The sequence below is a fragment of the Oryza sativa genome, chromosome 12 (genome assembly GCF_034140825.1).
Source record: "Oryza sativa Japonica Group chromosome 12, ASM3414082v1".
Lineage (NCBI taxonomy): Eukaryota > Viridiplantae > Streptophyta > Magnoliopsida > Poales > Poaceae > Oryza > Oryza sativa.
In genome coordinates this window covers 20,130,826-20,157,297 of record NC_089046.1, presented here as the reverse complement: position 1 = coordinate 20,157,297, position 26,472 = coordinate 20,130,826, and the positions used below count along the sequence as shown (strand labels likewise).

At 41.6% G+C, this 26,472-nt stretch overlaps 4 protein-coding genes across 12 annotated transcripts; 1 reads left to right on the top strand and 3 right to left on the bottom strand.

The window, feature by feature from the left end:
* Positions 1-910: 910 nt before the first annotated feature.
* LOC136354866 (probable disease resistance protein RF9) lies at positions 911-2,219 on the bottom strand. The gene has a single exon (XM_066306689.1). It carries the CDS (start codon positions 2,184-2,186, stop codon positions 1,113-1,115), a length of 1,074 nt encoding a protein of 357 aa, XP_066162786.1. The 5' UTR covers positions 2,187-2,219; the 3' UTR covers positions 911-1,112.
* Positions 911-5,563, bottom strand: LOC4352320 (toMV resistant protein Tm-2 netted virescent). Of its 2 annotated transcripts, XM_015763157.3 has the most exons (3): positions 5,240-5,563; positions 4,577-5,034; positions 911-3,439 (listed from the first exon to the last, which is right to left on the bottom strand). In XM_015763157.3, exon 3 carries the CDS (start codon positions 3,373-3,375, stop codon positions 2,215-2,217), a length of 1,161 nt encoding a protein of 386 aa, XP_015618643.1. In that variant the 5' UTR covers positions 3,376-3,439; positions 4,577-5,034; positions 5,240-5,563; the 3' UTR covers positions 911-2,214. The 2 variants fall into 2 exon arrangements, with proteins under 2 accessions (XP_015618643.1, XP_066162785.1); XM_066306688.1 differs by lacking the exon at positions 5,240-5,563 and having other exon boundaries at positions 4,577-5,084.
* A 2,447-nt stretch (positions 5,564-8,010) lies between these two features.
* On the top strand, positions 8,011-11,608 carry LOC9271902 (uncharacterized). 2 transcript variants are annotated; one of them, XR_001541742.3, is made up of 5 exons: positions 8,011-8,301; positions 10,465-10,570; positions 10,669-10,721; positions 10,877-11,022; positions 11,197-11,608. XR_001541742.3 is itself a non-coding variant. In XM_015762797.3 (4 exons), exons 1-3 carry the CDS (start codon positions 8,186-8,188, stop codon positions 10,684-10,686), a joined length of 240 nt encoding a protein of 79 aa, XP_015618283.1. In that variant the 5' UTR covers positions 8,011-8,185; the 3' UTR covers positions 10,687-10,721; positions 11,197-11,608. The 2 variants fall into 2 exon arrangements, 1 of the variants encoding a protein (XP_015618283.1); XM_015762797.3 differs by lacking the exon at positions 10,877-11,022.
* Positions 11,609-18,126: 6,518 nt separating this feature from the next.
* LOC9266999 (uncharacterized) lies at positions 18,127-25,941 on the bottom strand. Of its 7 annotated transcripts, XM_066306231.1 has the most exons (9): positions 24,994-25,941; positions 24,739-24,913; positions 24,537-24,637; positions 23,714-23,801; positions 23,281-23,421; positions 21,357-21,413; positions 19,899-20,086; positions 19,522-19,708; positions 18,127-18,648 (listed from the first exon to the last, which is right to left on the bottom strand). In XM_066306231.1, the coding sequence occupies exons 7-9, from the start codon at positions 20,084-20,086 to the stop codon at positions 18,640-18,642; spliced, it is 384 nt and encodes a 127-aa protein (XP_066162328.1). In that variant the 5' UTR covers positions 21,357-21,413; positions 23,281-23,421; positions 23,714-23,801; positions 24,537-24,637; positions 24,739-24,913; positions 24,994-25,941; the 3' UTR covers positions 18,127-18,639. The 7 variants fall into 7 exon arrangements, 5 of the variants coding, with proteins under 5 accessions (XP_066162328.1, XP_015619758.1, XP_066162331.1 ...); XM_015764272.3 differs by having other exon boundaries at positions 19,899-20,080; positions 21,357-23,421; positions 24,537-24,913; XM_066306234.1 differs by lacking the exons at positions 23,714-23,801; positions 24,537-24,637; positions 24,739-24,913; positions 24,994-25,941 and having other exon boundaries at positions 19,899-20,080; positions 23,281-23,420.
* Positions 25,942-26,472: the final 531 nt, after the last annotated feature.

The following is a 26,472-nucleotide window of genomic DNA, read 5'->3' as shown; positions in this document are numbered from 1 at the left end:
AGACCAAGTGAAGACAGAAACGGTATATTCTTTACGCGGCACTAATACCTTAAGCATAGAAATCGAAAGTTTATAATTTTAGTTTTATAACAATGGAAATTCACAGTTTATATGCTAATGAGTTAAAAAATTCTAAAAAATATCATTGACAAGCGCATCATTGGAAAAAAAAATGCCGTTGCCACTACAAGCAGTTTTGTCAAACAGAAGATGGTTACAGCCTCCTAGTAACATCCCTCTAAGAGTTGAAAAAAAGAAGACCATTATACCTCTACGAATCGTAGAGTCGGAACTGATCATGGACAGAACTGTTGTTCTTCCTGTCAACCGATTTTTTTTGTTTTGTCTTTGGGGTGCAACTTACTTACATTAGAATTGAGTACAATTATGAGATTATGAATGTACTTTAAAGACAAATCGCACATACTATTTTCAGTTTCAAACCAAGTATTTTAAAAGTCGTTGGTAGTAAAAGTTTCAAAAGTTTGATAAAATATTGTCCAAAGACCAAAACATCATAAATTTATGACTGAAGGGTATAATATAAACATGCTTGCATTAATACATAGCTGCTGTGTGTAAAGCATTTTTCAAACTTTTCTGTCAATGAATAAATAGCGATGCTACTGGTTTTTATTGAAAAATTGAAGCCAGATGAGCTTGGTAGCTTTCTGTAAGGATATGTTATTTTACGTTGTATCTGCTGGCAATAGAATTAATCGGGATATTTCATCTTCTTTTTCGGTGCCTATCTATGGCACCACCTCACAAAACTGCAACATCAACTTTTGATTTTATTAGAGAACTGCAAGCTCTGTTTGTCTGATAGGTCAGATCAACCATCAAACACAAATGTAACACTTACAGTCTTACACCATTGCCAGTTGAGCCCACATGTCAAACAAACTTATGGAAAAAGTTGGTTCTTCGATAAAATCAATACAAATTACATATATTGATACTCAATGCATATAGATATAGATGTTTAAAATCTATAAAGTTCAACTTGAAACACGACCAAAACGATATGCTTTGACATCCAGAGAGTACCAAATCAACGCTGATCTTGTCCCAATTATGGACGCAGAAATTTTACCAAATTAGCACTCTAGCTAATAAGCCATAGTGATAACAGAAACATTTTTGTTTCTACAAGAATCAGTAATATCCGGTAGAAGTTCCATTCCCTTGAGCTTCAGGACCTGCAGGCTCGTAGTATGCTCCAGGACATCGATGATGCTACGAAACTTACTGCAATAGTGTACTGAAAAGCGGACGAGGTTGGAAAAAGCACCGCGCTCGATTCGGAATGCCTCCAGGTTGGTTAGGCTACTGATCTTTAAATATCCCAGCTGAGGAAAGCTGTGCTGTGGACATGGCAAGAGTGCATCATCTTTTAGCTTGAGTTCCCATAGACATGTCAGACTGCCAAGTGTTTTTAATTGATCAGTGCCAATTCTCGAGGCTGACAATGTGATGCTCGTGATGTAATCTGAAAAATATTCGCTTAGAGTCAGGACAGGAGGATGTAGCATGCCTTGGAGATGCAGCTTGCGCAGCGGTGAATGGTGTGCTATTTTGTTAATCACTTCTGAAGAGATTTCTGTGGAAGACAACTTGAATGAGGTGAGAGCCAGCAGCAGCTTCAGAGATTTTACCAGTAGAGGGTATCCATTCCATGCTTTGAGTTCAATTTGTAATTTCCTCAGATCTTTTAATGTTAAAAATTCCATGGCAATCTGATCATTGGAAACTAAGACCCCACAAAACGTTTGTAGATTGGTGAGGCATCTTATACTTGGAGGTTCCATTCCGTTCAGGTACAGATGACGAAGTGTCTTAAGAGCCCAAATGGTATCAGGTAGCTTCTTGACTGATGTCTCTCTTATATCTAGTGTTTGTAGAGATGGGAACTTGCTCTCATTGAACGGGAACGCAACCAACTGGGTGTTTCTTAGGCACAAGTACCTTAAATGAATTAGGCTACTCTGGATGGATCTCAGAGCATCCGTTGGCATCATCAATCCTTCGACTTCAATAACTCTTATATAAGGCATGCTCCAAACTGTTTGCCAGTTGATTCTACACCATCTAAAAATTAGCGGAAAGAATGGTCTGATAACCTGATGGCCAACACAAATGGTTTGAGTTCCCGTTGTTCGTGGGACGATTAACAGAGCTCTCATCTTCTCGAAATCATGCAGATTATAACGTTTATTGGGTCCCGGATGGAGAACCAAACGACGATAGGGTTTCCATCTCCATTTCCGACACTGCTTGGTTGCTATATTCACAATAAAGGAATCTGTTTTCTCTTCCTTCTGATATTGCTAGCTCACGCAATAGAGCATGGACACGCACCCTCGTTGATCGCTGCTTATGTTTCAGAAGAACAGGTTGCACGAGACACCTTTGAATGAGCTCATTTAAATAGTCAGTGGCCGTGTCCTCTTTTCTTCTTCTTCCACTTTGCTGAGGTATAAGATCGTCTCCAATCCATAGCTTTGTCAATTTAGAGATACTGATTTCAGATTCTTCTCTGAAAGCTCCTAGATAAAGAAAACACAGTTTCATACGATAGGGCAAGTCGTCGTAGCTTAAGGCCAATATTTTCAGGCACTGTTTCTCAGCTTCATTGTCGTTCCAGTTCATGCTATTCAGTATGCTGCTCCATACATCGTGTTTCTTTTCCTTGGCTGATAGTAGGCCTCCTAGAACCACAAGTGCAAGAGGTAAACCACCACATTTCTTGCTGAGTTGGCGCCCCAAATCCTCCATCAGTGGTGGATACGACATTGCTTGATTAAGGTTGCTATTTGGGAAAACTTTGGATAGGAAGAGGTGAAAGCTCACCTCATCACTCAAGGGATTCAGCTCATGTGGATATGAAGCAGGGTCGGCAGAAATGGCTATTACCTTGGAGCGAGTTGTCATCAGGATTTTGCTCCCATTTGTCGACATGGGGAAAGCGTCAACCAATTCATGCCATGTTTCTTCTCTCCAGACGTCGTCCAGAACAATCAGGTACCTCTTATCAAGCAGAAAGGTGAACATATGATGTTTTATTTCAGCCACATCACGTGATAGATCCAAATTAGCTCCAATCTGAATAGATATGGTACTGAAGAGGTGGAGAGTATCAGGATCCTGACCAACTGGAACCCAAGCACAGACGTCAAAATGACTTCTTTTGCTGCTGCTTCCTGGATCTGTTGCTTTGGGTGGAGCTTGGCCAGACCAAGTGTTCCTTTCTTCAACTCCACGAGCCTTGTTGAAAACAAGAGATGCAAGGGTTGTCTTGCCTATCCCTCCCATGCCAACTATCACAATCACCTCTCGATGTTCAGTAGGTTGGAGCAGCCTTTCCATGATCATATCAGTGTCTTGTTCAAGACCAAAGATGGTATTGTTGCCTATGTGGTAAGATGAACTCCGCCACCTGACACAGGGTTCAATATTTCGGTTTAAAATTTTGTTCTCCGAGATAGGAATTTATTTTTGGCAAAAATTTCAGATATTTTTTTTAAACTTAGGCCCAATTTGGCATAGCCCCAAATCCAAGATTTTGTGAAGCTGCATATTCCTAGTCTACAACAGGGTTTGCATTTTCGATTTGGCCAAATTTTGGTGACGGTTGGACCGAAATTTTGTGATTTTCGGCACTTTTCGGACCGATTTTTTTTTTAAAATTTTAACAAATTTTGACTAGATATGAATAAAATTTGACCAAATTCAACAAACATTTGAGAAAATCTAAAAATTTTGGTCGATATATTGATTTGTCGGTGGGGTGAGACATTACCGAAATTTCGAACCGAAATTGCAATCACTGGTCTACAAATCCATGCATCTGGATCTACGATTTTGTTTTTACCATTTGAATGAATCAGTTTGTTTCCATTATATATGAAATATAAAATTTTAAAACACTACTCCCTCCGTCCTATACTCCTTCCGTTTCACAATATAAGACTTTCTAGCATTGCCCACAAACATATAGATGTTAATAAATCTAAACACATACATATGTCTAGATTTATTAACATTTAAATGAATGTGGACAATGCTAGAAAGTCTTGCATTATGAAACGGAGGAAGTAATATATAAGGGATTTTGGCTATACAATTGTAGCAAAAATCCCTTATATTATGGGACGGAGGTAGTATAAGTCAACACTGGAAATTCAAATCATGCATGGATATGTGGTCTAGATCTGTGCCAGAGAGGGCCTTAATTTGTTTAGACTTAAAATTTTCCACATGATTTCCTGATCCTTACTTCCTCTGTCTCAAAATAAGTTGATTCGTGGGTTTCCGTATATAACCTTTGACCGTCCGTTTTATTTCAAAAAATTATGGAAAGATTCAAAAAGATAATTCACGTATAAACTATTATTCATGTTTTATCATCTAATAAAAAGAAAAATACTAATAAAAAAAGTTTCATATAAGACGGATGGTCAAAAGTTGGACACGGAAACCACAAATCAATTTACTGCACGAGAATGGAGTATTTTGGGACAGATGGAGTACATCTCGAGAATGGTTTTTGAGCTCCACGACATTGAAAACTGACCTGGAACAGGAGACGAAATGACGACTGATGGGGCTGATGCTGGTCTCTCCAGCTCAATGTCCAAGCTCACGTGCCATGGCAGCATAGCTGGTCCGGCGGTCTACCATGTCACGGATCCTGGACCTGATCTCCTCCACCTTCTGGGCAGACCTGTAACGACTAATCGGATGGAGAACCGAGTTCACGGCAGAGTACCTGTCACCCTGCTGCTGCAGCACCGCGCTCTCGATGAGGTCCTCCGCGTCGTAAGCAACGTCCCTGAGAGAATTAAGCCACCGCCTCGCCGTCGCGTCTTGCCGCAGATCCATGCCGTGGCCTTGAGGAAGCTCTCGAGCGTCTCCCATTCGTCGACCAGCGAGTCCACTCGCTGCTGCGCACCCAACATGGAAGCCAACCCCGACACGGCCATGGTACTTAGCTGATCAACCATTCTGGTCAGGAATTCCTCCATCTCTCTTCTGACACACCCCCAAATGCAGAGAGAGACAATGAGCGAGCAAGACAGTGTAGTAGGTCGCTCTTATCTTCTGATAACTTCAACCATTTCATAAAGAAAATGAAAAGGACTTGCGCTAGTTGTCGATTACCTTGTCTTTTTTTTTTCCCTTTTTCATTTTCATCATACTATCAGTCACTTTTCATTTGGATGGCTCTGATGATTACCTTACGATTCGTGCAGAGATGAAGACCTCCTGACTCCCTGTCCCTCCCGTTCCCAATCCCGCACCGCACGCCGCCACCAGTTGCTCGCCGACGCCCCACGCATCGCCGCCCTCTGCCTCACTGTCGCCGGCAAGGGCCGCCGGCCGCACCCTCCCCTCCTCCTCCGGCCGAGCTCGACTGATGCGACGATTGGACCAGGGGTCGGTGGCCGGCTGGCCGCTGTGGATTGGGAGAAGGTCTCTACGACGGCGGTCAAAATCGAGGGGATTAGCGGCCACGGTCAAGGGCTGGACGTGGCTCAGCTCTCGGGCAGCCGTCTCGGCTAGTCAGCTGTGGTGGACTGGTGGTTGTGTAAATAGTACTCCTACAGTACAGGGGAAAGAAAAAAAAAGCTACTCCAGGACAAAACGACATCCCGGCTGAGTTTAGAGTCTGTTTTGTTTATTTCGATATCATTTTCAACCTTATCAAATTTCGGTAAAATTGTCAGAAAAGTAGCTACATTTAGTTTGCTGTCAAATTTTAGTAGCTATATAAGAAATCATGCCAATTGCCAAAATTTGGTAAGATTTTTTTTTTGGCATCAAAGTGAACAGGCCCTTAGTTCCAAACTTTTTCTTCAAACTTTCAACTTTTCCATCACATCAAAACTTTCCTACATACACAAACTTTCAACTTTTCCATCACATCGTTCCAATTTTAACCAAACTTCTAATTTTAGCGTGAACTAAATACACCCCCGTCCACGGTGGAACAGTTCTGCACTGCACTAGTGCGTTACCCGGTGGAGTTGGCGCACCAACCCGGCCAAATTAAGATGAAACGGGATTCATCACACTATATTATATCTCATCCCAATATAAATTGGTTTATTTTGAGAAGGAAAAATCATCTTTTGCTAGCACCTATTTAAAAAAACAGAAATACTATAGTATACTAGTATTTTGTCTGTACGTGACAACTTAATAACCATACAGCTAGATATCTTATCCACACTAGTACACCATATGTTCTTACCCCCTTACTCTCTGTTCTTCTCCCTATCTCTTTTCCCTCTCCCTCTTGATCATGGATCAGCAGCGGAGAGCATCATCTCTACTCTCTGTCCTTCTCTCTTTCCCCTTTCCCTCTCCGTCATGGATCAGCAGCCAAGAGCGCCATGCAGCCATCGGTCCATATGGTCGTGAAAAAGGAGGACGGGGTGGTAGGTCACATTGCTACTACCGCCGTCCCCAAATGTTCATCTCCAAATGTTCATCTCAAAATGTTTATTTCTAGCGTAATGTTTTATCTTAAAATAAAGCTATTTCTTTACCTACTATTTTCTCTTAACCAATCATAGTCATTCTCCATTTAATTTCTTCACCCATTTTCTCTCCTCAATCAATCACAATCTTCCTCTAATCATTTTTACCTATTTTTAAAACATATGTGTCTATCTCAAAAAATGATAACATTTCTATGCGATTCCCCCATTTTAAAATATAAGGGATTTTGGATGGATGGAGTACTCCACCTTTGTCCATATTCATTATATTAGATTATGTCCTATTCAAGTACTAGGTTGAGTTTTTTTTTGGATAAAGGGAGTACTCATCTATCTAAAATCCTTTATATGTTAGAACGAGGGAATCCCATAAATATTAGCACCTTTTGAGATAGACACATATATTAAAAAATAGGTAAAAATAATTAGAGGAAGATTGTGATTGATCGAGGAGAGAAAATGCGACGGAGAGGGAGTACTCATATATCTTAAATCTCTTATATTTTAGAACGAGGGAATCCCATAAATATTAGCACTTTTTTAGATAGACATATATATTAAAAAATAGGTAAAAATAATTAGAGAAAGATTGTGATTGATCGAGGAGAGAAAATAGGATGAAGTACTTGTTAGTACGTGTACAATGTGTACTATCTCTATGCCTTAATGGATTTTTATCGAAGTTATGCCTAAATCATTGTATCTGGCTTGCATGCGTGTAGCGAGAGAAAATATATATCTTAACATAGAAAACGACTGGATCTTTTATTGTTTTTTTCCCTTGATATAGATCATGTGTGACTATGACCACCGGTACTATTTGAGAGCTACATTAGCGTAGCGTATATAGGACTAGATACCCACATGAGGTACCGGAGTCGGTATTCATGTTTATCGAACCCGATATCCATATCTATCATGTTTGGTATAAGTCTAAAATATTTAACGTCGTTAACTTTTTAAAATATATTTAATAGTTTGTTTTATTAAAAAAAATTTATGAAATATGTAAAACTATATGGGTACGTAGAAAGAAAAAGTTAACTCTTTTTAGGCTGCGTTCGTTCTAGATACATTGAGTTAGAAAGTACATCATTTTCCGCGCGCACGCTTCCCAAACTATTAAACGGTGTATTTTTTGCAAAATTTTTCTATAGAAAAGTTGTTTTAAAAAATCATATTAATCCATTTTAAAATTTATAATAATTTATATTCAATTAATCATGCGTTAATAGTTTATCTCGTTTTACTTACCTTCTCAATGCCTATCCCTCAAACACACGCTTAGTATAGAAACAAGCAACATCGGTATTGTAACAACCAGGTGGCCCCTCGTTGCAACTTGCAAGCCGCCGCCATACCACTGCCAGGTGGTCCCCACCCACACGAACCTACCTGAGACTAACCGCCACAGGGTGCCGCTGGCAGGTGGGCCCCACGGAAGCTTCTAGAATCCCCCGCACCCACCCCCACACCCCACCGGCGGCAAGAACTGAACAGATTCGTGGATATCCTCCCGATCCTACTCCTCCTCCTCCTGGGCAACGCGCTATCGAAGGCACAAGAAGACGAAGTCGTCGACGGCGACGACACGATCGAATCGAATTCGAAGCAAGCAACCGGAGGAGGAGGAGGAGGATCGGAGCAGCAGCTGAGCAGACACAGCCGACGAGGAGGGGATGGGGCAGTGCGCGTGCTTCGGCGGCGGCGGGGCGGAGCGGGAGCGGCGGGCGGAGGCCGAGCTCGCCGAGTCGAAGGAGGCGCGCGCCAAGGCCGCCGAGGCCGCGCAGCGGAGGTAACTACTAGAGTTCTTTCGTCTCCCTCCCCTCTCTCTCTCTCTCCCTTTCTCCCTTCCCCCTCGGCGGAGCTCGGAATCCCCCTGTTCCGGTTGCTTGGAATAGGAAGGAGGAATTTGGTTTGTTCTTCGATCGTTTCTCGTACGTGGTCCGAGCCTGTCAGGAAGAACAGAATGGGGGGAGGAGGAGTAGGTTTCTTGATCCGATGGGGATCGGAGGTGGATTCCTGGGCCATACGAATGCTCTGTTCGGATTATGCCGCCCGCGTTGACCTGGTTTGATTGCGCCTTCTTCTCCTCCTCCAATCGAGCCGCGCGCCCTGTTTGTTTTGGGGGGAGGTTTAGTTTCTCGATACGAACTAGCGGCTCCCTTTTCTTGCCAATAGCGTAATTTGTTGTTCTGTTCTCTGGCTCATTCATATGCCAATCTGTTCAGGCCTAAGTCGATCGGGTTTTGAACCTTGCGGTATTCTTGAAAAACGTCGCCTGGAAATGTAGCCTTTGGGGCCATTTGAATTAGTGGTGTGATTGGGGTTTATGATTTTGCTTATCGAGAATGAACTGACCTCCTGATTTAGAGAACTCGGGGCTTGTTAGGATGGTTCGGTTACAACTACTACCTTTGTTTATGATTCTTCTTTTCTTTGGTTCGAACACCATTTTCTTTTGCGTGGAAAGTAGTATTCATTCACTTTTTGGATCATGTGTACAAATATTTTTGAATTCTTTATTTGATCTGTTGGGGCTTGTTCAAGTACGTAGTGTATGTATGTTTAAAGTTCTACCTTTTGGATCGCTACAAAAGAAAAATAGTTATACCTTTTGGCATGATCTCCCCTGTCCTCATGCTTGTCTTGTCAACTTTCAAGTAGTTTCTTATCATCAAGTTGAATTAACTCCCCCGCAAAAAAAATCAAGTTGAATTAACACAATTCTGCCTTTAGATAAAGATTTTAGTTTGTCAATGCAGCAATGTTGCTATGACTTTTTGTGAAGATATTACTCACACATTTTGGCAGAACACATTTCAATCAAATCATTGACGTCTCGAATTGTAATGCGGCAGACCTATTTGAGTTTTATACTTGACTAGTATTATCTACAGAAGCTTTTATCCTGTGAACACTGAGCAGTTCTTGATTGCTAAACTTATTATCCTGGTAGTTCTACCAAGCATGCCCTTAGAGAGTATGTAGGCTTTCCTCTTATTTGGCGGGTTAGAGCAGGGGCGGACGCAGGACAAAAATGGACTGGGGGCATTTATATGAGAGTTATCCAAGGTTTATTACATACACACCATTTTACTTCATAGTATACTCCATATATATATTGTTTTAGACTATTTTGATTCATCATGTCCACAGAAAAGGTTGTCACCGATGCAAAAGTGAGAAAATGAACTGAAATTATGAGAGTGGGGTCCTTTTTCCCGGGTGTAGTGGGGGCCCATATGTCATACATTAAAATTTGACTGGGGTCCTGGGACCCCACTGCCTATACAGTGGATCTGCCCCTGGGTTAGAGCTGAAGCAAGGAACAAGTGAAGCAGGAAAACATATAGCAAAGGGATGAGAATGATAAACTAGAAGAAATGTATGTTCTTTTGGGGAGATTTTGTGCCATGTGATTTCTCATCATGAAATGTTGTGTTCTGTTTGTTCACTGTTTCATCTTCCGATTTCCTTATATTCTTGAAAACAGTTCATTCGTTCCAATTTCAAACTTATTTCTTCGTTCCAGTTCCAATTCCAATATGCTTGGTTTCTTCGTTCCACATTCCAATTCCAATATGCTTGGTCTCTTTGTAATGCCACAATTCTGGGTATGACACTATGACTTGAGTGGATGGGACCCTCCAAGACTAAAGGCATTGATGAAGTTTGCTTTTTCATCCTTTTAAGATAGATATACTCTTCTTTATCACAATTATTTATTCTGATTCTTGGAATATTTCTTGGCCCAGATATGCTAATGATAGGTTTCATAGGTAGGAAGATACACTTCACTGCACTCAAAAGCCAAAACTTAGAGATAGGTTGTATCTATCATCTCTATTCCCTAAACATGAAGGTTTACTACACATTTGTAGTATCAAATACCAGATTAACTCAAACTGCAGCAGCTTGATCCCAATTTTGACTAATCTTTTTGCTCAACCTGCAGACAGGAGGAGTTTGATAGATCAGCCGCTGGAAGAGCAGCAAAAGCACAGATGAAAGCTATGAAGGAAGCTAAGACATCATCAAACCAAGGAGAACCAGTTCTTAAGGTAAAGTCAGTTCCTAGATTAAAGTAAATGTTTAAACCTGATACCATTCAATTTGTTTGTTGAGAGTATTTATCACTTTAATCTCTTGATTGATGCAGTGGCAGATGGGATCGTAAATTCTTCGTTGGTGTTGACCCTGCATCCTTGGCATGTAAGTCAACTATCTACACAATTCGTTCCGAAGAGCTTCCATTTTCCTATGTGGTGATGTGTGACATCTAGTACTGTAACGCCTAAGCATTTTTTTGTTCATTTTATATGGTTATGTTTTATTATTGAAAAAGGTATGTTCAACCTGTCAAGCAGTTAGTGAAAAGGACTGTTGCAAATTGCAACTTTAGTTTGTGTTCTGGGAACTGGTCTAGAAAGGGGGTCTACTAGGCCACATACAAGGAACAAGTTTCCCTGAGTATTCCTGCAAAATTGCCAGTTATTGCATACACTAAGAAAAGGTGGGTGAAATGGATATCAGTATCAATTTTAAACGCCATTCTAAATTTAATTTAATTTTTTATTTCCATGTGTTTTGATCTATATTTGTTTTTTCTGTCTTATGTCTGTATTTCTTTCTTTTATGCCATGCATGCTTAGTGTTACAATCTCTTCCACGACCTTTTTTTTTTCAGGCTGATAATGGTAGACAAGAGCTTGACAGCTCTTGATTTCAGGGAGGATTCAGCTGAGTCATTTTCTGATGTGTAGTTTTGTGGAAGTGTGAATTCCCTTGTCATGTGCTGCACACACGTTATTCAGATATATTTGTCCAGCTTGTGTGTTTGTTGGAACAGATCATGTACATTTCTGTAGTAGTTTTATATAGTATTTTTTTCTCTCCTTTTGGTACAATCGCTTGGGATTTCGGAGCTTGATTTATTTTCTCCCCCCATGCAAACCATCAGTTCATAGAGAAGTAGAAGAATAGCAACACTACTGGTACTGAATTCTACAGAAATTTGTCAAATCATATCTTGTATAAAGCACCTCCTGCAGATTCATGCAGACATTGGTGAAGCTATAAGCCTATAAGTCTCTGTAAAATAGTTTCAGTTTCTTTTCTGCACAACATCATTTTATCACAGATGATGTTTGGTATGGTACGTACGCGGGAATAAACCCAGGTAACATTCTGCTGTGCCAGAACAACAATTTCTTTGTGGATCCTTCAATGTTTTGTCATATGTTTGCAGCTTGGGCCAGACCTTTGTTACAAATTCTTTCACAAACTGCTGCTCATTGCTTCTTCGGCTCTCACCTGGCATCTATTGTTCATAGGAATAAGTCCACATGTCCTCCCTCAGTTTGCATACCTAAACTGCAATAACAGAAATCTTAAACCATCAACTTGCAAAACCGGGTTAAATTAGGTTCTTTTTTGAGAAGGATGCAACTCATGACGCATACTCATTCACATCACAACAACACACGCTCTTTGGTAGTATAGATGGATGGTTTTGTTGACATGGAAAGTTGACCTGATTCACTCGTGCTAACTAGGTGTTTACGTGGCAAAAACAAAAGTGTGCCTCACATGTCATCCTCACTCTCCCTGCCTCTTCTCTCCCCCTCCTATCCCCCCTCCATCCCTCTTCTCTTTTCCTCATTATCCTCTGACATTGGCAACATTAGTGGTGGCATTGGCTGGTGCCCTTGGCAACGTTCCTCCACTCTGCTTATCCACGGCCCTGCGCCCTCAGGAGCCCTATATATCCCAGACAACGGCACTGATCCTAAACGTCGCCGTCCCCCTGGTGAGGTCCTAGCTCCGCCTTGACCCTCCTAGCCATGGTCGTGGCGCTCCTCCTCCATGCAACATCTCTAGGACCGCATAGATCGAGAGCTAGGAGGTTGTGATATGAATGCGAGGTTGCTATCGGTGCCAGCGATGAGTGGCTCACCATCGCCCCAATCCATCCTTCCTCCCATCGGTCTCTCCACGCCATCGACGCTACCGTAGAATGGAGAGGGGAGAAATAAAGAGAGAAGAGAGGAGAAGGGCGAGTTGGGTAGCGCAAACAGCTTGGGACAAGAACTAAGGCATGACGATGGCACCACCGCTCAAGCTCAAGTTCTACCACCACCGTTGCAGTGCCCCCTTCCCATCCTCCCGACACGACCAGGCGATGGTGGCAGACGCACCTCCTAGCGGCCCCATCCTCACCTGCTCTCTCCTTTTCTATCGGCGCAGACAGTCACAGCCCCCATCCTCTCTATCCGCAACTGCCACCACTGCCTTCTTGTGAACAGCTGGAGAGCTCGACTCCCTCACCATATTAGAGTTGCAAACCATCAATATTTTCTCTAGCAACAATGCTATTAACATTAGCGTTCAAAGGCGAGTAAAAAAATTATACAACCACATTACATAATCAAGAAATTAAATAATAATTTCATAGAACTAGACTAGAAAAATACTTAAGATGTGAAAGGAAATTTATGCTATGATTTAGTAGTCGTTGAGACTTATATTGCTCATAGTTTTAGGCTCAATCAATGGATTTTTTTTCACCTACAGGTTGGTGGGTACGGGTGGGTAAAGAGCGGACCCATACCCGCATACCAATAGGTAAGAGTTTTCACCCATCAGTAGACCCATGGTTATAAGAGTTAGAACACGATTAGCTCCTAATAGAGTAAAAACCCGTCGGGTCTCGAGTTATGGGTTCCCATTGCCATATCTAGCGGTGGATGGTGAGGAGCGCCGGTCGGTGGAGCCTGGTGACGAGGATGGCAATGGGCGCCGGCAGCGCCCCCTAATCCTCCACTTTATGCCTGCCGCGAGCTTGAGCTTGTGTTAACAGCGAAATTTTGTAAGCCCCTAAGAGAATTATCATGTCGCCAATAGTCGGATTCCTGCTATATTCGGTTAAGGAAATTAATCTATTAAAGGAAGCTCATCCAGAAGTGACCGAGTTCAAGGAGGATGCGGCATTGCAGTTTATCTATTAATTAGGCTGTATTTGTTAGTTTCCTTTTATCTTTAGGAAAGTGTGATTAGTGTCCCATAAGGACTTTATATTTTCCTTTTATCTTTTAGGGAAGTCCTACAAGGACTAGTATCTCCCCACGGGTATAAATATGTGCACTCTGGGTCATTGTAAAAAATCTCCACGATCAATACAATTCGGCGCATCGCCACCTTTTACCTTTTCTACTTTATTTTATCGTTCGACGGGACTTGGCACCTGACGCGGGGCTGCATCGGTGTTCGATCTCCGGTGAAGGGGTAAGTCCAATGCTCCACCGGCCCTTGCAATTATATTGGCTTCATCGGCGTCGTTAAGGCTACATCAGTACATTCGACCTCTTGGATTGCTTTGGTTCAGTTGATATATTTGCTTGCCTATTTATCATATGTCCCTATTAATCTAGTTTTAGTATATCAATTTAGCTCTATCGACTCCTTCTCATTTTAGGGCTTCTACCGGTATCGGCTAAATCATGTTGTTAGATTAGATTAGCTTAGACATCTACCACCCTGAAAATTTAGTCAAGGGCTTGATTGTCTAGATATTATGTTTCTTTTCATACTTAGTGCTGCATTAGTTAAGTTTGATATACTAAGTCGTGCTTAGAGCCATAATCTCTAGCCTGCTTGTTGACTGCCAATAAGGGTTTCATCGGGGTTTCAGCCGATGAGTTATCTGAACATTGCATCGGCTTACAAGGATTGCATATAAGTTGGATTTAGCCAATGATAACAAAGACTTTACTGTTTAATCTAATCTTGTGGATTTTATGACATCAGACCTCCAGCCGATGTATGCTTTAACCTTCGGATCAATGCCTATTCTATCATGTCATTGTTAGCTGATTGGTTTCTACTAAATTATATTGTTGCTTTCTTGCATTATCATCAGCTGATTGCCTTTATATTGTTATTTACATCAAGCGTTAGAATCTACATCAGAATTATGGCTGTTATCGAATGGCCAACTGCGTCACGTCGAAAGGCGTGGTTCTCTCAACAGTTGTTGGAAAAGAAAGACGATTGTATTACTTAGTAAAATTTTTCTTGGATCCCCCTATTACATGGTCTAGAGGGGCTATTTATAATCCTATTACAGGTTCTCTCCCCTAGGGTTTTGGCTTTACAGGGGAATTTACATGGTTACCCTTATGATAGGGACGTTGTTAGGGGTACACAGTGTCCTTTACATGTATAGGCCCTAATTGGGCTAAACGGCTTGGCCCATTTATCTGGCGAATCCCCCCGGGGACACAACGGCCCGTTGGGCCTCCTCACGGTGTGATTTGGTACTTGGCGAAACCCATGCCTTCGGGCCGCCTCACCATCTTCGCCCACGTGACCCCCTGACAGGGCCCTTGGTCGGCGAAGCACGTGTACTCCCAAGCCATGGCTTTCGTCCTTGGGGTTTTCCTCTTCGACCTTCGCCGCTCGCCTCCGGTCTGAGCCTGTTGCCCAAGCTTTCGGTTTCGGCAGGTCCGGCCGAAGGCCCTTTGCGGTATACCTCCAACAAGCCCCTCACGGGCAAGGGTGAGTAGGGAGCTTCGGCCGAGACCGTGCAAATCGTATGGTATACCGTGAGGCGCCCCCTTTCGGCTGATGTTCCTGCCGAAACCTAAGTTTGTGTGCCTGCAAAGTAAATAAATTGCTCTCATGTTAACAAAAAATTCTTGAGGAGAATCTCCTTCCTGAGTTCGCCAGAGAGTGTCGAAGAGGATAGCTTGCTCTTTATACCACTGTGAATAGTAATTATGGCCGATAGCTCAAAACCCTATCGCTATCGGCTGGTATCGGCATCGGCTAGAATTACTCCATCCGATCGGTTATTTGATCTATTGTTTATATGTTGTCAGTTGCAGGATCAAACTGACTGGCACGCCCGCATCTCATCAACCTTTGGACCTGCACTGGAGCTAAGCAGATCTCCCAGGCCAGTGTGTGTTTTTCGCATCAACAGCTTGTCAACCAGTTAGCGGGAAGATGACAGTGGCGGCCGACGAGGACATTTCAGAGTAGAGGAGGGACGTCGGGTGTGGAGTAGGAGGTGGAGAGGGCGAGGAGCTTGCCCACCGCCGCACCGCTCGCCACCAGCGCTCCGCCCACCTACTGGCTTCGCCTGCCGCCGCCTGCTCCGCCTGCTTGCCGACTTCGTGCGCCGCCGCTTCGCCCGCTCGGCTCCACTGGTCTGCTCCACCCGCCACCGATGCTCCGCCCGCCTGTCGACTTCACCCGTGTGTCGCCCCGCCTGCTCTGGTCGGCCCTGCTCCTGGCGAAGTGGTGAGTTGGCATGGGAGAGAGAGGAGGGGAGGGTGATGGTGACATGTGGGGCCATGTGGGGCCTACTATCTATTATTATTTTGTGTCTGACTGTGTGTAATTGGCACGTAGGTCCCATAGTTTTAATTTCTTTTCCAGGTCAAATTGCCACGTGAACGCCATGTTAATGCCACGTTAGACAAAGATCTAGTCAAAAGGAGCCACGTAGGCGCCACATCTGCCAAAACCGAGACAATACCTCCGATGGACCTCGTTTGTCTGGTTTTGTAAGTCGGGGGGATACATTGTATCTGATTTTGCGGTCGAGGGATGAATTTTAGACTCGGCTACAAATTGAGGGACCTAATTGAATTTATTACTAAAGATCATGACAGAAAAAAAAAGTGCAAACAATGGGAGAGGGCCAGTGAAGGAAAATGTCCATGCATTCAGCCGAAAAAAAAAAATCAACGAATGCAGCCCATGTGCTGAAATACAGAATGGGTAAGAAAAAAAATCAACATATTAAAAATGTAGCATATAGAAAAAAATTAGCAGGTGCATCTTAGCAACATGATACAATAATAAATTGTAAAATAACTAGCCAATTTTGCTACATACCAAAAAGAACTAAAGTTCTATCGATTGTTGATAAACAATAATATGAGCACAAGTACCATTATTTTTACATAGGTATTTCCAACTTTTTAATTGTATGAATAATTATTTTCATCACACCACTACAGATCTGGTATATAGTGTCTTGTAATATGTACTACTTTCGTTTTTTTTAATAGATGATGTTGTTGACTTTTAGACACACGTTTGACCATTCATTTTATTTAAAAATTTCATGCAAAGGCAAGAGATATAAATCATACTTAAAATATTTTTAGTGATAAAACTACCAACAGCAAAATAAACGATACTCCCTCCTTCCCAAATTAATCATAAGTTTATGCATAAGACCAAGGATAATTTAAATCACATCAATCAAAACACCATGCACATATTCTCCCATAATGTATGCATCGATTAAAACCCTATGCCAATTACACCTTAGCATGCACACATTCCCCTATACTGCATTAATTGTATTCTGATGAAATCCATGTCCATGCAGTTATATGATGATCAATTTGAGAAATTTTGTATTCTATTACATGATGATCATTTTAGAAATGAGGGAGTAACTACATAATTTATTGAATAAGACGAATAGTCAAATGTGTAATTAAAAGTTGACGGCATTATATATTAAAAAAATAAAGAGAGTACTTGACAACGAGAGACAAAGCAATCCTCTTTTTTTTTATATAAATAAAAGTATACTTACTACTGTATTGAGAGAAAGGATAAAAGAAATGGTTGGCCCAGTATACTAGTGAACGTGAACATGAGACTTCGGTTAGCTTTTGCTTGCACTAGAGGCTGGGGCGCGCCATTGCGCGCCGCCTGCACGGATTAAAACGACAATCAGTCGGTAAATAGATGAGGAAAATCTACGATAATTTGATAAGTGACATCATAGATTACAGTTCAACTCTTGTGGATATCAATATCATCGTAATTAGTATTGCCTCTTCCGTGGTAAATATCCTACTACAGATGGACACTTTATTATCAACGTAGAGCATCTCTGATTCTCTGTTGAAATTTCGGTTCGTTACAGACTCTTGGTTCACATGAATATACAATGTTTTCATTACATAATAACCCAAAATTAATAGAAAAATAATCCCTTGTACATATTGCTATACACTTTGGGTTTTTGCAAATAGGACAACTGAAGAATAATGGGCCCAACTTTTCAAGATTACATTCAGCATCCCATCATATTCTGAAGAATCCAAACATGTTGGAATGTAAATAAGTACATGAAAGCATACGTTAGCCAAAGAAATCATATATTGAGAAGCACCTGTAGATACATGCCACACCCTAATAAAACCTTACCGCACTGTGTTCTTTGCTCCATGTTCCCAACCCCTCTCCCTCATTTTTCTCTCCCTCATTTTTCACGCGCACGCTTTTCAAGCTGCTAAACGGTGCATTTTTTTAAAAAAGTTTATATACGAAAGTTGCTTAAAAAAATCATATTGATCCATTTTTGAAAAAAAAAGCAAATACTTAATTAATCACGTGTTAATAGACCGTTCCGTTTTCCGTGCCGGAGGGTTGGGCTCCCAACCCAGGGGAACGAACGCAGCCTTAAGTGCCTGAGCACACGGAAAAACTGTTAATAGGTCAATCAGTGTTAGTGGAACACCAAAATTCCATTGATGTTTATTTACTCAGCTAGTAATATATATCATGCAAAATCACATTCAACACATCAACCAGAAAATATGATTTTTACCATTTAAGTAATGTCATTCAATCCTGCTACCCATCTATCCTCACAGCTGCAGTTGTAGCCATACAAGATAACAGTAAATTATAAGTGGAAGCAAAGCTGTAGAGAATAGCTATTGTGCCATTCATGCAATAATTAATATTAGGACATCTCGAACTGAAAGTGAGAAAAGCATGAATATGTCAATGACTAATCAATCACCAGAGGTCCCCCATCTTACAGATATAGAGAGTAGTGGTGGTGATGGTAGTAGTCTATAATGAATAATATTGTAAATGATTAAATCATTTTGTTAGCTACTTATCTGTATATGCATGTGTCTATTTAGGTTTGGGGATACCTTTTCTTTCTAGTTTACAACTTGAACTATATTTAATTTAGATCCATTGCAACGAGCAGGCACCATTGAATCTCTTTTCTAATGTAACAGAATGTTATGCCCAATTTTATTTTCCCTTGTTCCATCTGGTCCAATCGTACTCTTATATGGTTTCAACGAACCTGAAAAAAGTGGTACACAGTCAATTAACATATAGAGTAAAACATCTAACTATAAATATTTGCAGAGGAAATGCATAGAGCAAACCACAAACATTGATAACCACCATCTTATCAAAGAATCGAGGTTGCAAAACACTGACGCATTATATATCATAAACAGGTTCCAAGGCTGTATTAATATGAGAGCTGCATAATCCAATATGAGATATTTAAAAATCACTTAAATATGGATTAAAAAGAAATTAAGCATTGTAGAAAAACATGGATCTTTAAATGCCACATTTCTATAACTCAGAATGAAGTTTAGAATAAAGGTGAGACCATTGTCAGATTTATTGGGACTACAGACAACTTCAACTGTTAGAGAACCTAACTATTTTACTTTGCTTCAAGAAGGGCGGCCACTACTAATGCCTTATTCATAAATTCTGGAAATACTTGAACATTAGATACATAAGACCATAAGGTGCAACCAGATCCCTTTTTTTCCTCTTATATAATTCCAACTATCTAAGGAGTTTTTCAAAGGAGACATATGATTGTGAAATGCATTAAACTTGTATACAGTAAACTTATTTAGCAGTACATGAGTACATGACCAGGCAAAATATGGAAAGAAAAAAATAGAAGGTATGGAGAAATCATCAGATAGGATATATCTACTGAACTATTGCACTACAGGGCAATACATATATGTTTTTGCTGTTATTAGAAGCATGCAATTCTTGAGTTTGGGGATTGTTTTGGCATAGAGGAGGTCGATGACATACAGTAGTAGGTGATTACTAATATATCAGTTGATGCCTTCCCAGAAGTAACATCAACATATATTGAACAACACGCACGAAAAATAATTCCAGCATATGTGTCAACCTGATGAAGGAGAAGGAGCATAGCAAAGACCAAGCCAGTGCCTTTGGATGATGGCAGCTGCTGGACTTGGAAACCTGGGCAACACCAGCCACTAAACCAACCAGGCATCACAATTAACCAGCAAAACTTGGGAGCGCTGTTGGGCACTCTGCTTAACAGGGAGATGTGGAGCAGAACAATACATGACCTAGATAAATGGAAATAAAAAATGATCACTTAAACAACACACATAACATTAATATGCTTTTTAGTGAGTAGACAAATCATATGAACAAATAGATGTAGAATTACAGTAAGAAAAACATGCTTCTTTTCAATCTGTAAATTATGTGCGCTGAGTATATTAAGTAGAACATTGAAAGGTGCCAAGAACAAACCCGGGTGGTGTGCCTCCTAGATTGGCCGCCCACTTCCTCTGCCTCTTGTCGTTGTCTCTGCTGCCATGCCATGCTAGTCTGCCAGGGTCCGCCGCCGCAATGCCCTGGCCATCCCCATCGACCTTGGCTCCAGATCTGCCACCATCCTCAGATACTCTTCTTTCCACCATGCCATTCGCTACCTGCATCTAATGCCGCTGCTCATGAATTTTCCATGTGAAAGACTAACCATGACTTATACCTTAGTAACATCTTACTTAAATCAAGCATAGTATCAGCTTACTAAAACCGTAAAAGAAAAAATGAAAGTAAGAAAAAATCTCGAGTGAAACAAGACAATCCCATGGATGTAATTTTTCAACTGGCAAGCAAAATTTACCCAGGTAACAATACGCTAATATGTATGAACTATCAATTCCTGACCTAAACAATTACCAGTACTACAGGATTAAATGTGAAAATTGGGACTGGCAAACATGATAGCTTAAAAAAATTCAAAGCAATGCCCTATGGAAATGTCAGGATATCAGAAAAATGAACCAATAGATAATGTCACACCATTGGGAAAAAAATTATCATTGGCAACTCCGTTGTGATTTAAATAGTAGAAAAATGCAATCTTGGCACTATCTACAAAATAACTCTTCCTCTTCAGCACAAAAGCACAATATGTAAACTAATGCTCTACTATTGATAGTTTTAACTGCAGCGAAATTCATCAGTACATTGATCAGTGTATTTTTTTATGTTAATAGCACCATGTTTCTGGGAGCACACAGTTCAGGAAGCAAAGTTACAAAGCATAGTAAGCAGATATAAGGATAGACCTCACTGCTTTCCCTTTCCCACTGCAGGTTTGCCTTGCTAAGCAGAGCCTAAAACTCTACCAATGTTAAGTGAAAGGGAGGAGCTAAATATGAAGGTAAACAATAAGGAAGTAGCATTATTTACTGGGACACAATAGAGTTTACAGATGATTCTTCTTTTTTGTCTGTAATACAACCATTATGCTCATCCTACAATGAAAACCAAAGTTATAGGACAGGCAGAATAGAAGTAACTATTGACGAGCTATAGGAAAAGAGAACTGAAAAGCAGGAACAGTGCATCTCCTGAAATGCAAGTAGGAGTTAATTACATTGGATAGCTGTTAATTGATGACCCTTAGATATATTAGTGGAATGAGTAAGCATGTTAAAGGTGAAAGCTGTAGTTTTGAAATATTTAGTATTACAGGTAAGCACTTAGTCATCAGTTAACAATTGGAGAAAAGCAGGCAATGCTTGAAAAATAATCTCTGAAGGAGAATACATGAATACAATTTCTCGAGCAATTTTACTACTACAACGCGTGATAGGTGAGCATTGACCATTAACCAGAGAGAAGCCGCAACCCATTTGCTACAGGTATTAGATATTGCTTGAGTGTGAAAAGTACTATCCCAGAAACCATAAGTACCTCAAGATCAGGACAGCGGTAGAATAAGGGATCTCGAGCATTGACTACCACCACCAGCTTCATGGAAGAAAAGAGAATAAAAGTAAGTATATTAGGAACTAAAAATAATCCGAAGAGGTTCTACTCTTTAATCCAGTAAAAACAAATACGATTGAGCACAGCAGAGTAGCACTTCCAGGGGAAAAAAATGCAATAACACTATGGAACATTGAAAGCAAAGTCAATATGTGAGACAAAATTTGCAAAGCATTACCTTTAAAAATGCATGTCCTACTTATTTTTTTGGAGAAATGCTTGGTTTTAGTATCATAAGTACTGGCAAGCAATCAACCAGAAGAGCGATGGGTGAAACTAATAGTGAAGGTTGAGCATTACTCACCAGATAACGTTCAAGGACTCTCCAGAGCTGTCTCCAGAGGACTCATGATCAACTCAGCTACTCAGATATCAAACAGAAATGTTCAAGAGAAAGCTCATCCTCGCGTTAGTCTTATCTTGTACCATAACCAGATTATACAAGATAATAAGAAATGCTGATAGTTGGATATCAGTCCCAAGGTCCCAAACACGCTTTTGCAAGTGAATCCATTTCACTATGAATTTCCAAGCATAACGAATAAGCTACAACTCGGTCATATAGCACTAACTCAGATGAAATTTCATATATGAGGTGGTTCAACTAACTAAATAGAACTAGAAATATTGTCTCCGCAAAACTATTATGTCACTTAATCATGTCGAAAGAAAGGCAAGCAAAAAATAGATATGAAACATAGACTTGAATTGAACCCATTTCAATTGATGTACCTCCATATGGCACAAGACAGAAATTAGCCATCACGTGTAGATAGGCTAAGGGCCTCATCGTTTGGCTTTTTTCGTAATAAGCCAAAACAGCTTATTAGAGAATAAAAATGAATTTGTAGGTAAAACTTTTATATATGTGTTCTCGGTGACGTAAAAGCCAATGCTGAAAAAGAAACTACGTTGAAAATATCACAAAATCAATGTCAAAATTAAGTTTGAAAATTCAAATTTTGGCTTTTTCTTTGGTTGAATAAGCCATCCGATGGGAACCTAAATATAGAATGAGCATTGTATTATATATATCCTATAACGACAATGCCAATATTTATCTACGATCATATGGGAAAAAAATCAATCTTTCGCATAAATTGAGGAAGAGTAAGAATGCATGTGATGTCAACACTTATAATAGAAAAATATAAATGAGGTGCTTTTAGAGCAATTTATGTATTACAAATGGAATAGTATATAGCTCTGTCCTCTACCTGAACTAACCAAATTAAATACATAATTTTGCAAAAGAATCGTAAGAAATTCCAGCAGACTATATACACTTTCTAAATGTGCCAATCAACTGAAGACTTCTCCCAAAATAAAAAAGAGGAAATACAACCATTAACCAGCATCAACCACGACACATGGATTGTGCAGAAAACAAAGTGGGAGGAAGCGAAAAATATTTCACAGATAAGGGTCACTGAAATGAAACAAATTAATGGTGAGCCCAAACATTCATAGATAAATGGAAAATCCATAAATCAATGGCTAAATATCGTAAGTTCAGAACAGAAGATGGTTGTTAGAATCAAACTAAAGATATATGGTCTCTTCAGAATTGTCTGCCATGGTGTCATTATTTTTTTTAACCAAGCAATGACTGATTTAGGCAAATTAGAAGCAGTTGCCTTAGCAATTTCACTATAAAACAACAATTTACTATTGCACATAAAGAAAAGACCCCTTTTCTGTTCCTACATATTTGCTCAAGAAAGGAGTAATATAAATACATATTGAGTGAATTACACCTATAGAAACACTCTAAAACTAAAGAATGACATATAAGTTAACAATTAGAGAAAATCAGGCAACGCCTGAAAAATAATGAGGTAGCTCATACCCTCACAGTCCTCACTTGCCCCCAACTCCACTTTATCTCATCCTCTGTCAGCCATAGAAGCAGAGAACAGGAGGGAGAATATCAGCCTCCCAGCTCCAAGCTCATGCATCCTAGCTTGCCCAGTAGCCTGCCGACGGTGGCCTGCCCCATGCAGCAAGCAAAAAGTCTTTTAGTTACTTTTTTATGCACTATGTGGAAACATATTCAGCCAAGCTTCAAGAGTTTCAAACAAATCAAACGAAGCATTGTACAAAATAGTTATTACAGTTGAAGGAACCAATAAACATAAAATAGAAACCAGTACCAAACAAACTGTGTCAAATCACAAATCTTGGACTCTGCTCTTGCAATGAACAGTGCAATATAAAATAAACTGGAACATACACAGCGATTCCGTCGTACTATAGGATATGCATTTTGAGTAGATTCTTACTTTGAACGAAGTCAGCCGCACAGCAAAGGTCCTTAAATATACAAAGATAATCTCTAGTTGGTAACACCAGGCTTTCAAATCCAGGAGCCTGTAATCAAACACAAAATTTCAGTTATGTGACCAAGAACTGGTAGTTGTTTGAACATTCTCTCATGAGCAGCAGTTACAAACATAGATATGTAAAGTTAGGGAAATTTGCACATAAATTGTAAATTACATAAAAACAGCACCAGCCTGAGTAGGCAACATGCAAAGATAGATCAAATATACAGTTGCATGTAAAACAAGCAAATTGTATTGCACGAACATTTCAATACCTAATCAGCATTTTTTTCTGAACTGAAACATTGGTTCATATAACCTTGTCATTTAGATTAACCACGAGGAGTTTACATATCAATAACCTTTGGCTCTTTAATCTACCTTAATTATCACAGCCAGGTAATAACAATGTACTAACAAACAACGATTTGCTGAACCATCAGCGAAATAAAAATATATTGAGTAATTTTCTCAAACCATTGATCATATCGGTGGACATCTATATGGCAAACAGTGACACCTTCAGTAATTGCTCTATTCACATTGCAGTATTGCACCACTGAGACCATTGGAACTTGATTGCGCTATATGCACAACGTATTTTACAACAAGGCCATGTGCGCCTCACTGATATCAGAGCAACCAACAAATAATAAGCAGGAGCAATACATGCAGAAAGGAATTAATAAACAAATGCTGCAATACTTGCTTGACAGAACTTCTTCATATTATTCAGCCCACATATTGGTCAAATAGTGGAACGATTTGGTTGTGTGACTACCTCTTACAGGCACATGGGAACCAGCCTCTCGTAGGATTTGTTCAGTTCACGACACTGCAAACTAAGGTCTTGGGGAATGGAATGGCACCGAGCAGAAGATGCTGATCGAACCAAAAGAAAAATACACAATCAGAGCACAACAAACTAAAACTCCAAATGAATCAAAACATCAAGATTGTAGGAAAAGTAGTAGCTCCCCAACATCAATACTGGATCCACGCGCTGATGAAGTTGGTGGAGGCGCGACCATCGGCCACCACGTGCTGCCTGGTGGTGTTTTCAACAACAAATCCGCAGGCGAACTGATCACCTGGACAGCTCTTTGGTGCCACCATTGCCGCTCAGTGTAGGAGCCAGCTTGTCCACTGGCTTCAAAGCTTGAGGATGATGCAAGCAGGGAGAATAAGAATGGGGTAAAAAGAACTGAGCAGGGAAGACGAGATCGTGGTTGGCTCACCGTCAAGGCCGTCACTTGATCTACAGCCTCCGGCGCACACCGCCTCCATCTGCCCTTGCCGGTGGGGGGAGGAGAAGAGGGGCTCCATCGATGTGTACTTGATCCGCCGCAAAGGACGGAGTGCAATCCGTGTCATCGCCGAGGTCGACACCGTTGCCCGATCTGCCGAGGCAGGCGCAGCACCAGGTCAGATATTGTCGAAGGCGGTAGCCAGAGCTCTCAATCTCGACTTCTTGGAGTTGCCCACTGCCACATTGCTTGCGCCGATCTCATCTCGCCGGCATGAGTGGCGCACGGGAGGATTGAGGAGACCAGGGGACACGACGACGGCAGTCGACGGTGGTTCCTGGAGCCCATGCGACGGCGACGACGGCTTACGAATCGCCCAGGTGGGAGAGGGAGGGGCAAGAGGAGGGGATGCGGGCTGCGGCGGCGCTTCTCCACCATACAGCCGCCGGCATGCCTCTCCCCTCTTTATTGCTGCTGCCGCCTCTCCCTCCTCAAATCGACGGACAACCGTTCTGTAGCTTAGCCCACGAGGTTGCGGCAATGGCGGCCGGCTCCACCCGAGGTCGACCGCTCACAGCGGTCTTTGGCGGTGAAGGACGGAGGTGCGGCGGAGGATGCAACGGTGACGCTCGGCGATGGCGACGATAGCGGAGGACGACGCTGCGGCGGTCAGATCCGCGTCCCCCAAACACATGACGGTCGGCAGCGGCGGCGTGAGCCGGAGGTGGCGCACCCGGCAACGGCCACGCGAGGCAGAAGGGAAGGCAGAGGAGGCAGAGGCGGAGGTGGCGGCGCGAGGGGGAGGTAGAGGTGGAGGCGGAGGCGGCGGCGCTCGGTAACGGGGACGACGATGGTGACAGCGCGATGCGGAGGTGGCAGCGCGATGGGGAGGCGGAGGAGACGCGAGGTGGCGGCAGCGGTAGAGGGAGCGAGAGAGACGAGAGGGAGAGCGGGCGGCGGCGGCTACCGGCTAGGATTTGAGGGGGGTGTGGGTTAGTGGGCGGAGTTTTGCGAAAAAACCCCTCTTCCGCATTTTAGAGCGCAGTTCTTATTTGCGATTTTTCTCTCCTTCCGTGCAATATCCAAATTTCCAAAGGGCCTATACGTAGAGTACCACCTCACAGAAACGGTTCGTGAGGGGCTTAGACCTAATTACTTACAAACTGGAGGGTTTTTTTTGGCAAAATTCCACCGCCCCCACGCACTCAGCGCTCGCCCCTTCCGCGCGCCTTTATAATTAGGAAACCTATAAAGCTTGGCACCCTGGGCGGCTTCTGGGGCGAACCACGTCGGATTTACTGTAGCAAAGTTACTCTACTCGCGGTGAAAATTTGCAAAATAACCCTCCTATTTGTGCGTAATTCAATAGAGGTCCCCCGCGAAAAGTTCCTATGACGTGTAAATTCACGGATAGGCCCTTGCAAAAGTCAGATATTGCATGAGAAGGAGAGAAAATTCATGAATTAGGAC

Bases quoted from the DNA above. Each gene is read 5' to 3' on its own strand.
- LOC4352320 (XM_015763157.3), bottom strand. From the start codon at position 3,375: ATGATCATGGAAAGGCTGCTCCAACCTACTGAACATCGAGAGGTGATT.
- LOC9266999 (XM_066306230.1), bottom strand. From the start codon at position 21,419: ATGAAGCTGGTGGTGGTAGTCAATGCTCGAGATCCCTTATTCTACCGC. The intron at 20,087-21,356 runs GTACTTATGGTT...CAGCGGCATTAG, and splicing joins ACCGCTGTCCTGATCTTGAG to ATGCAGGTAGCGAATGGCAT. The intron at 19,709-19,898 runs GTTTGTTCTTGG...CCATTTATCTAG, and splicing joins CTAGGAGGCACACCACCCGG to GTCATGTATTGTTCTGCTCC.
- LOC9271902 (XM_015762797.3), top strand. From the start codon at position 8,186: ATGGGGCAGTGCGCGTGCTTCGGCGGCGGCGGGGCGGAGCGGGAGCGG. The intron at 8,302-10,464 runs GTAACTACTAGA...CTCAACCTGCAG, and splicing joins GCCGAGGCCGCGCAGCGGAG to ACAGGAGGAGTTTGATAGAT.
- LOC136354866 (XM_066306689.1), bottom strand. From the start codon at position 2,186: ATGAGAGCTCTGTTAATCGTCCCACGAACAACGGGAACTCAAACCATT.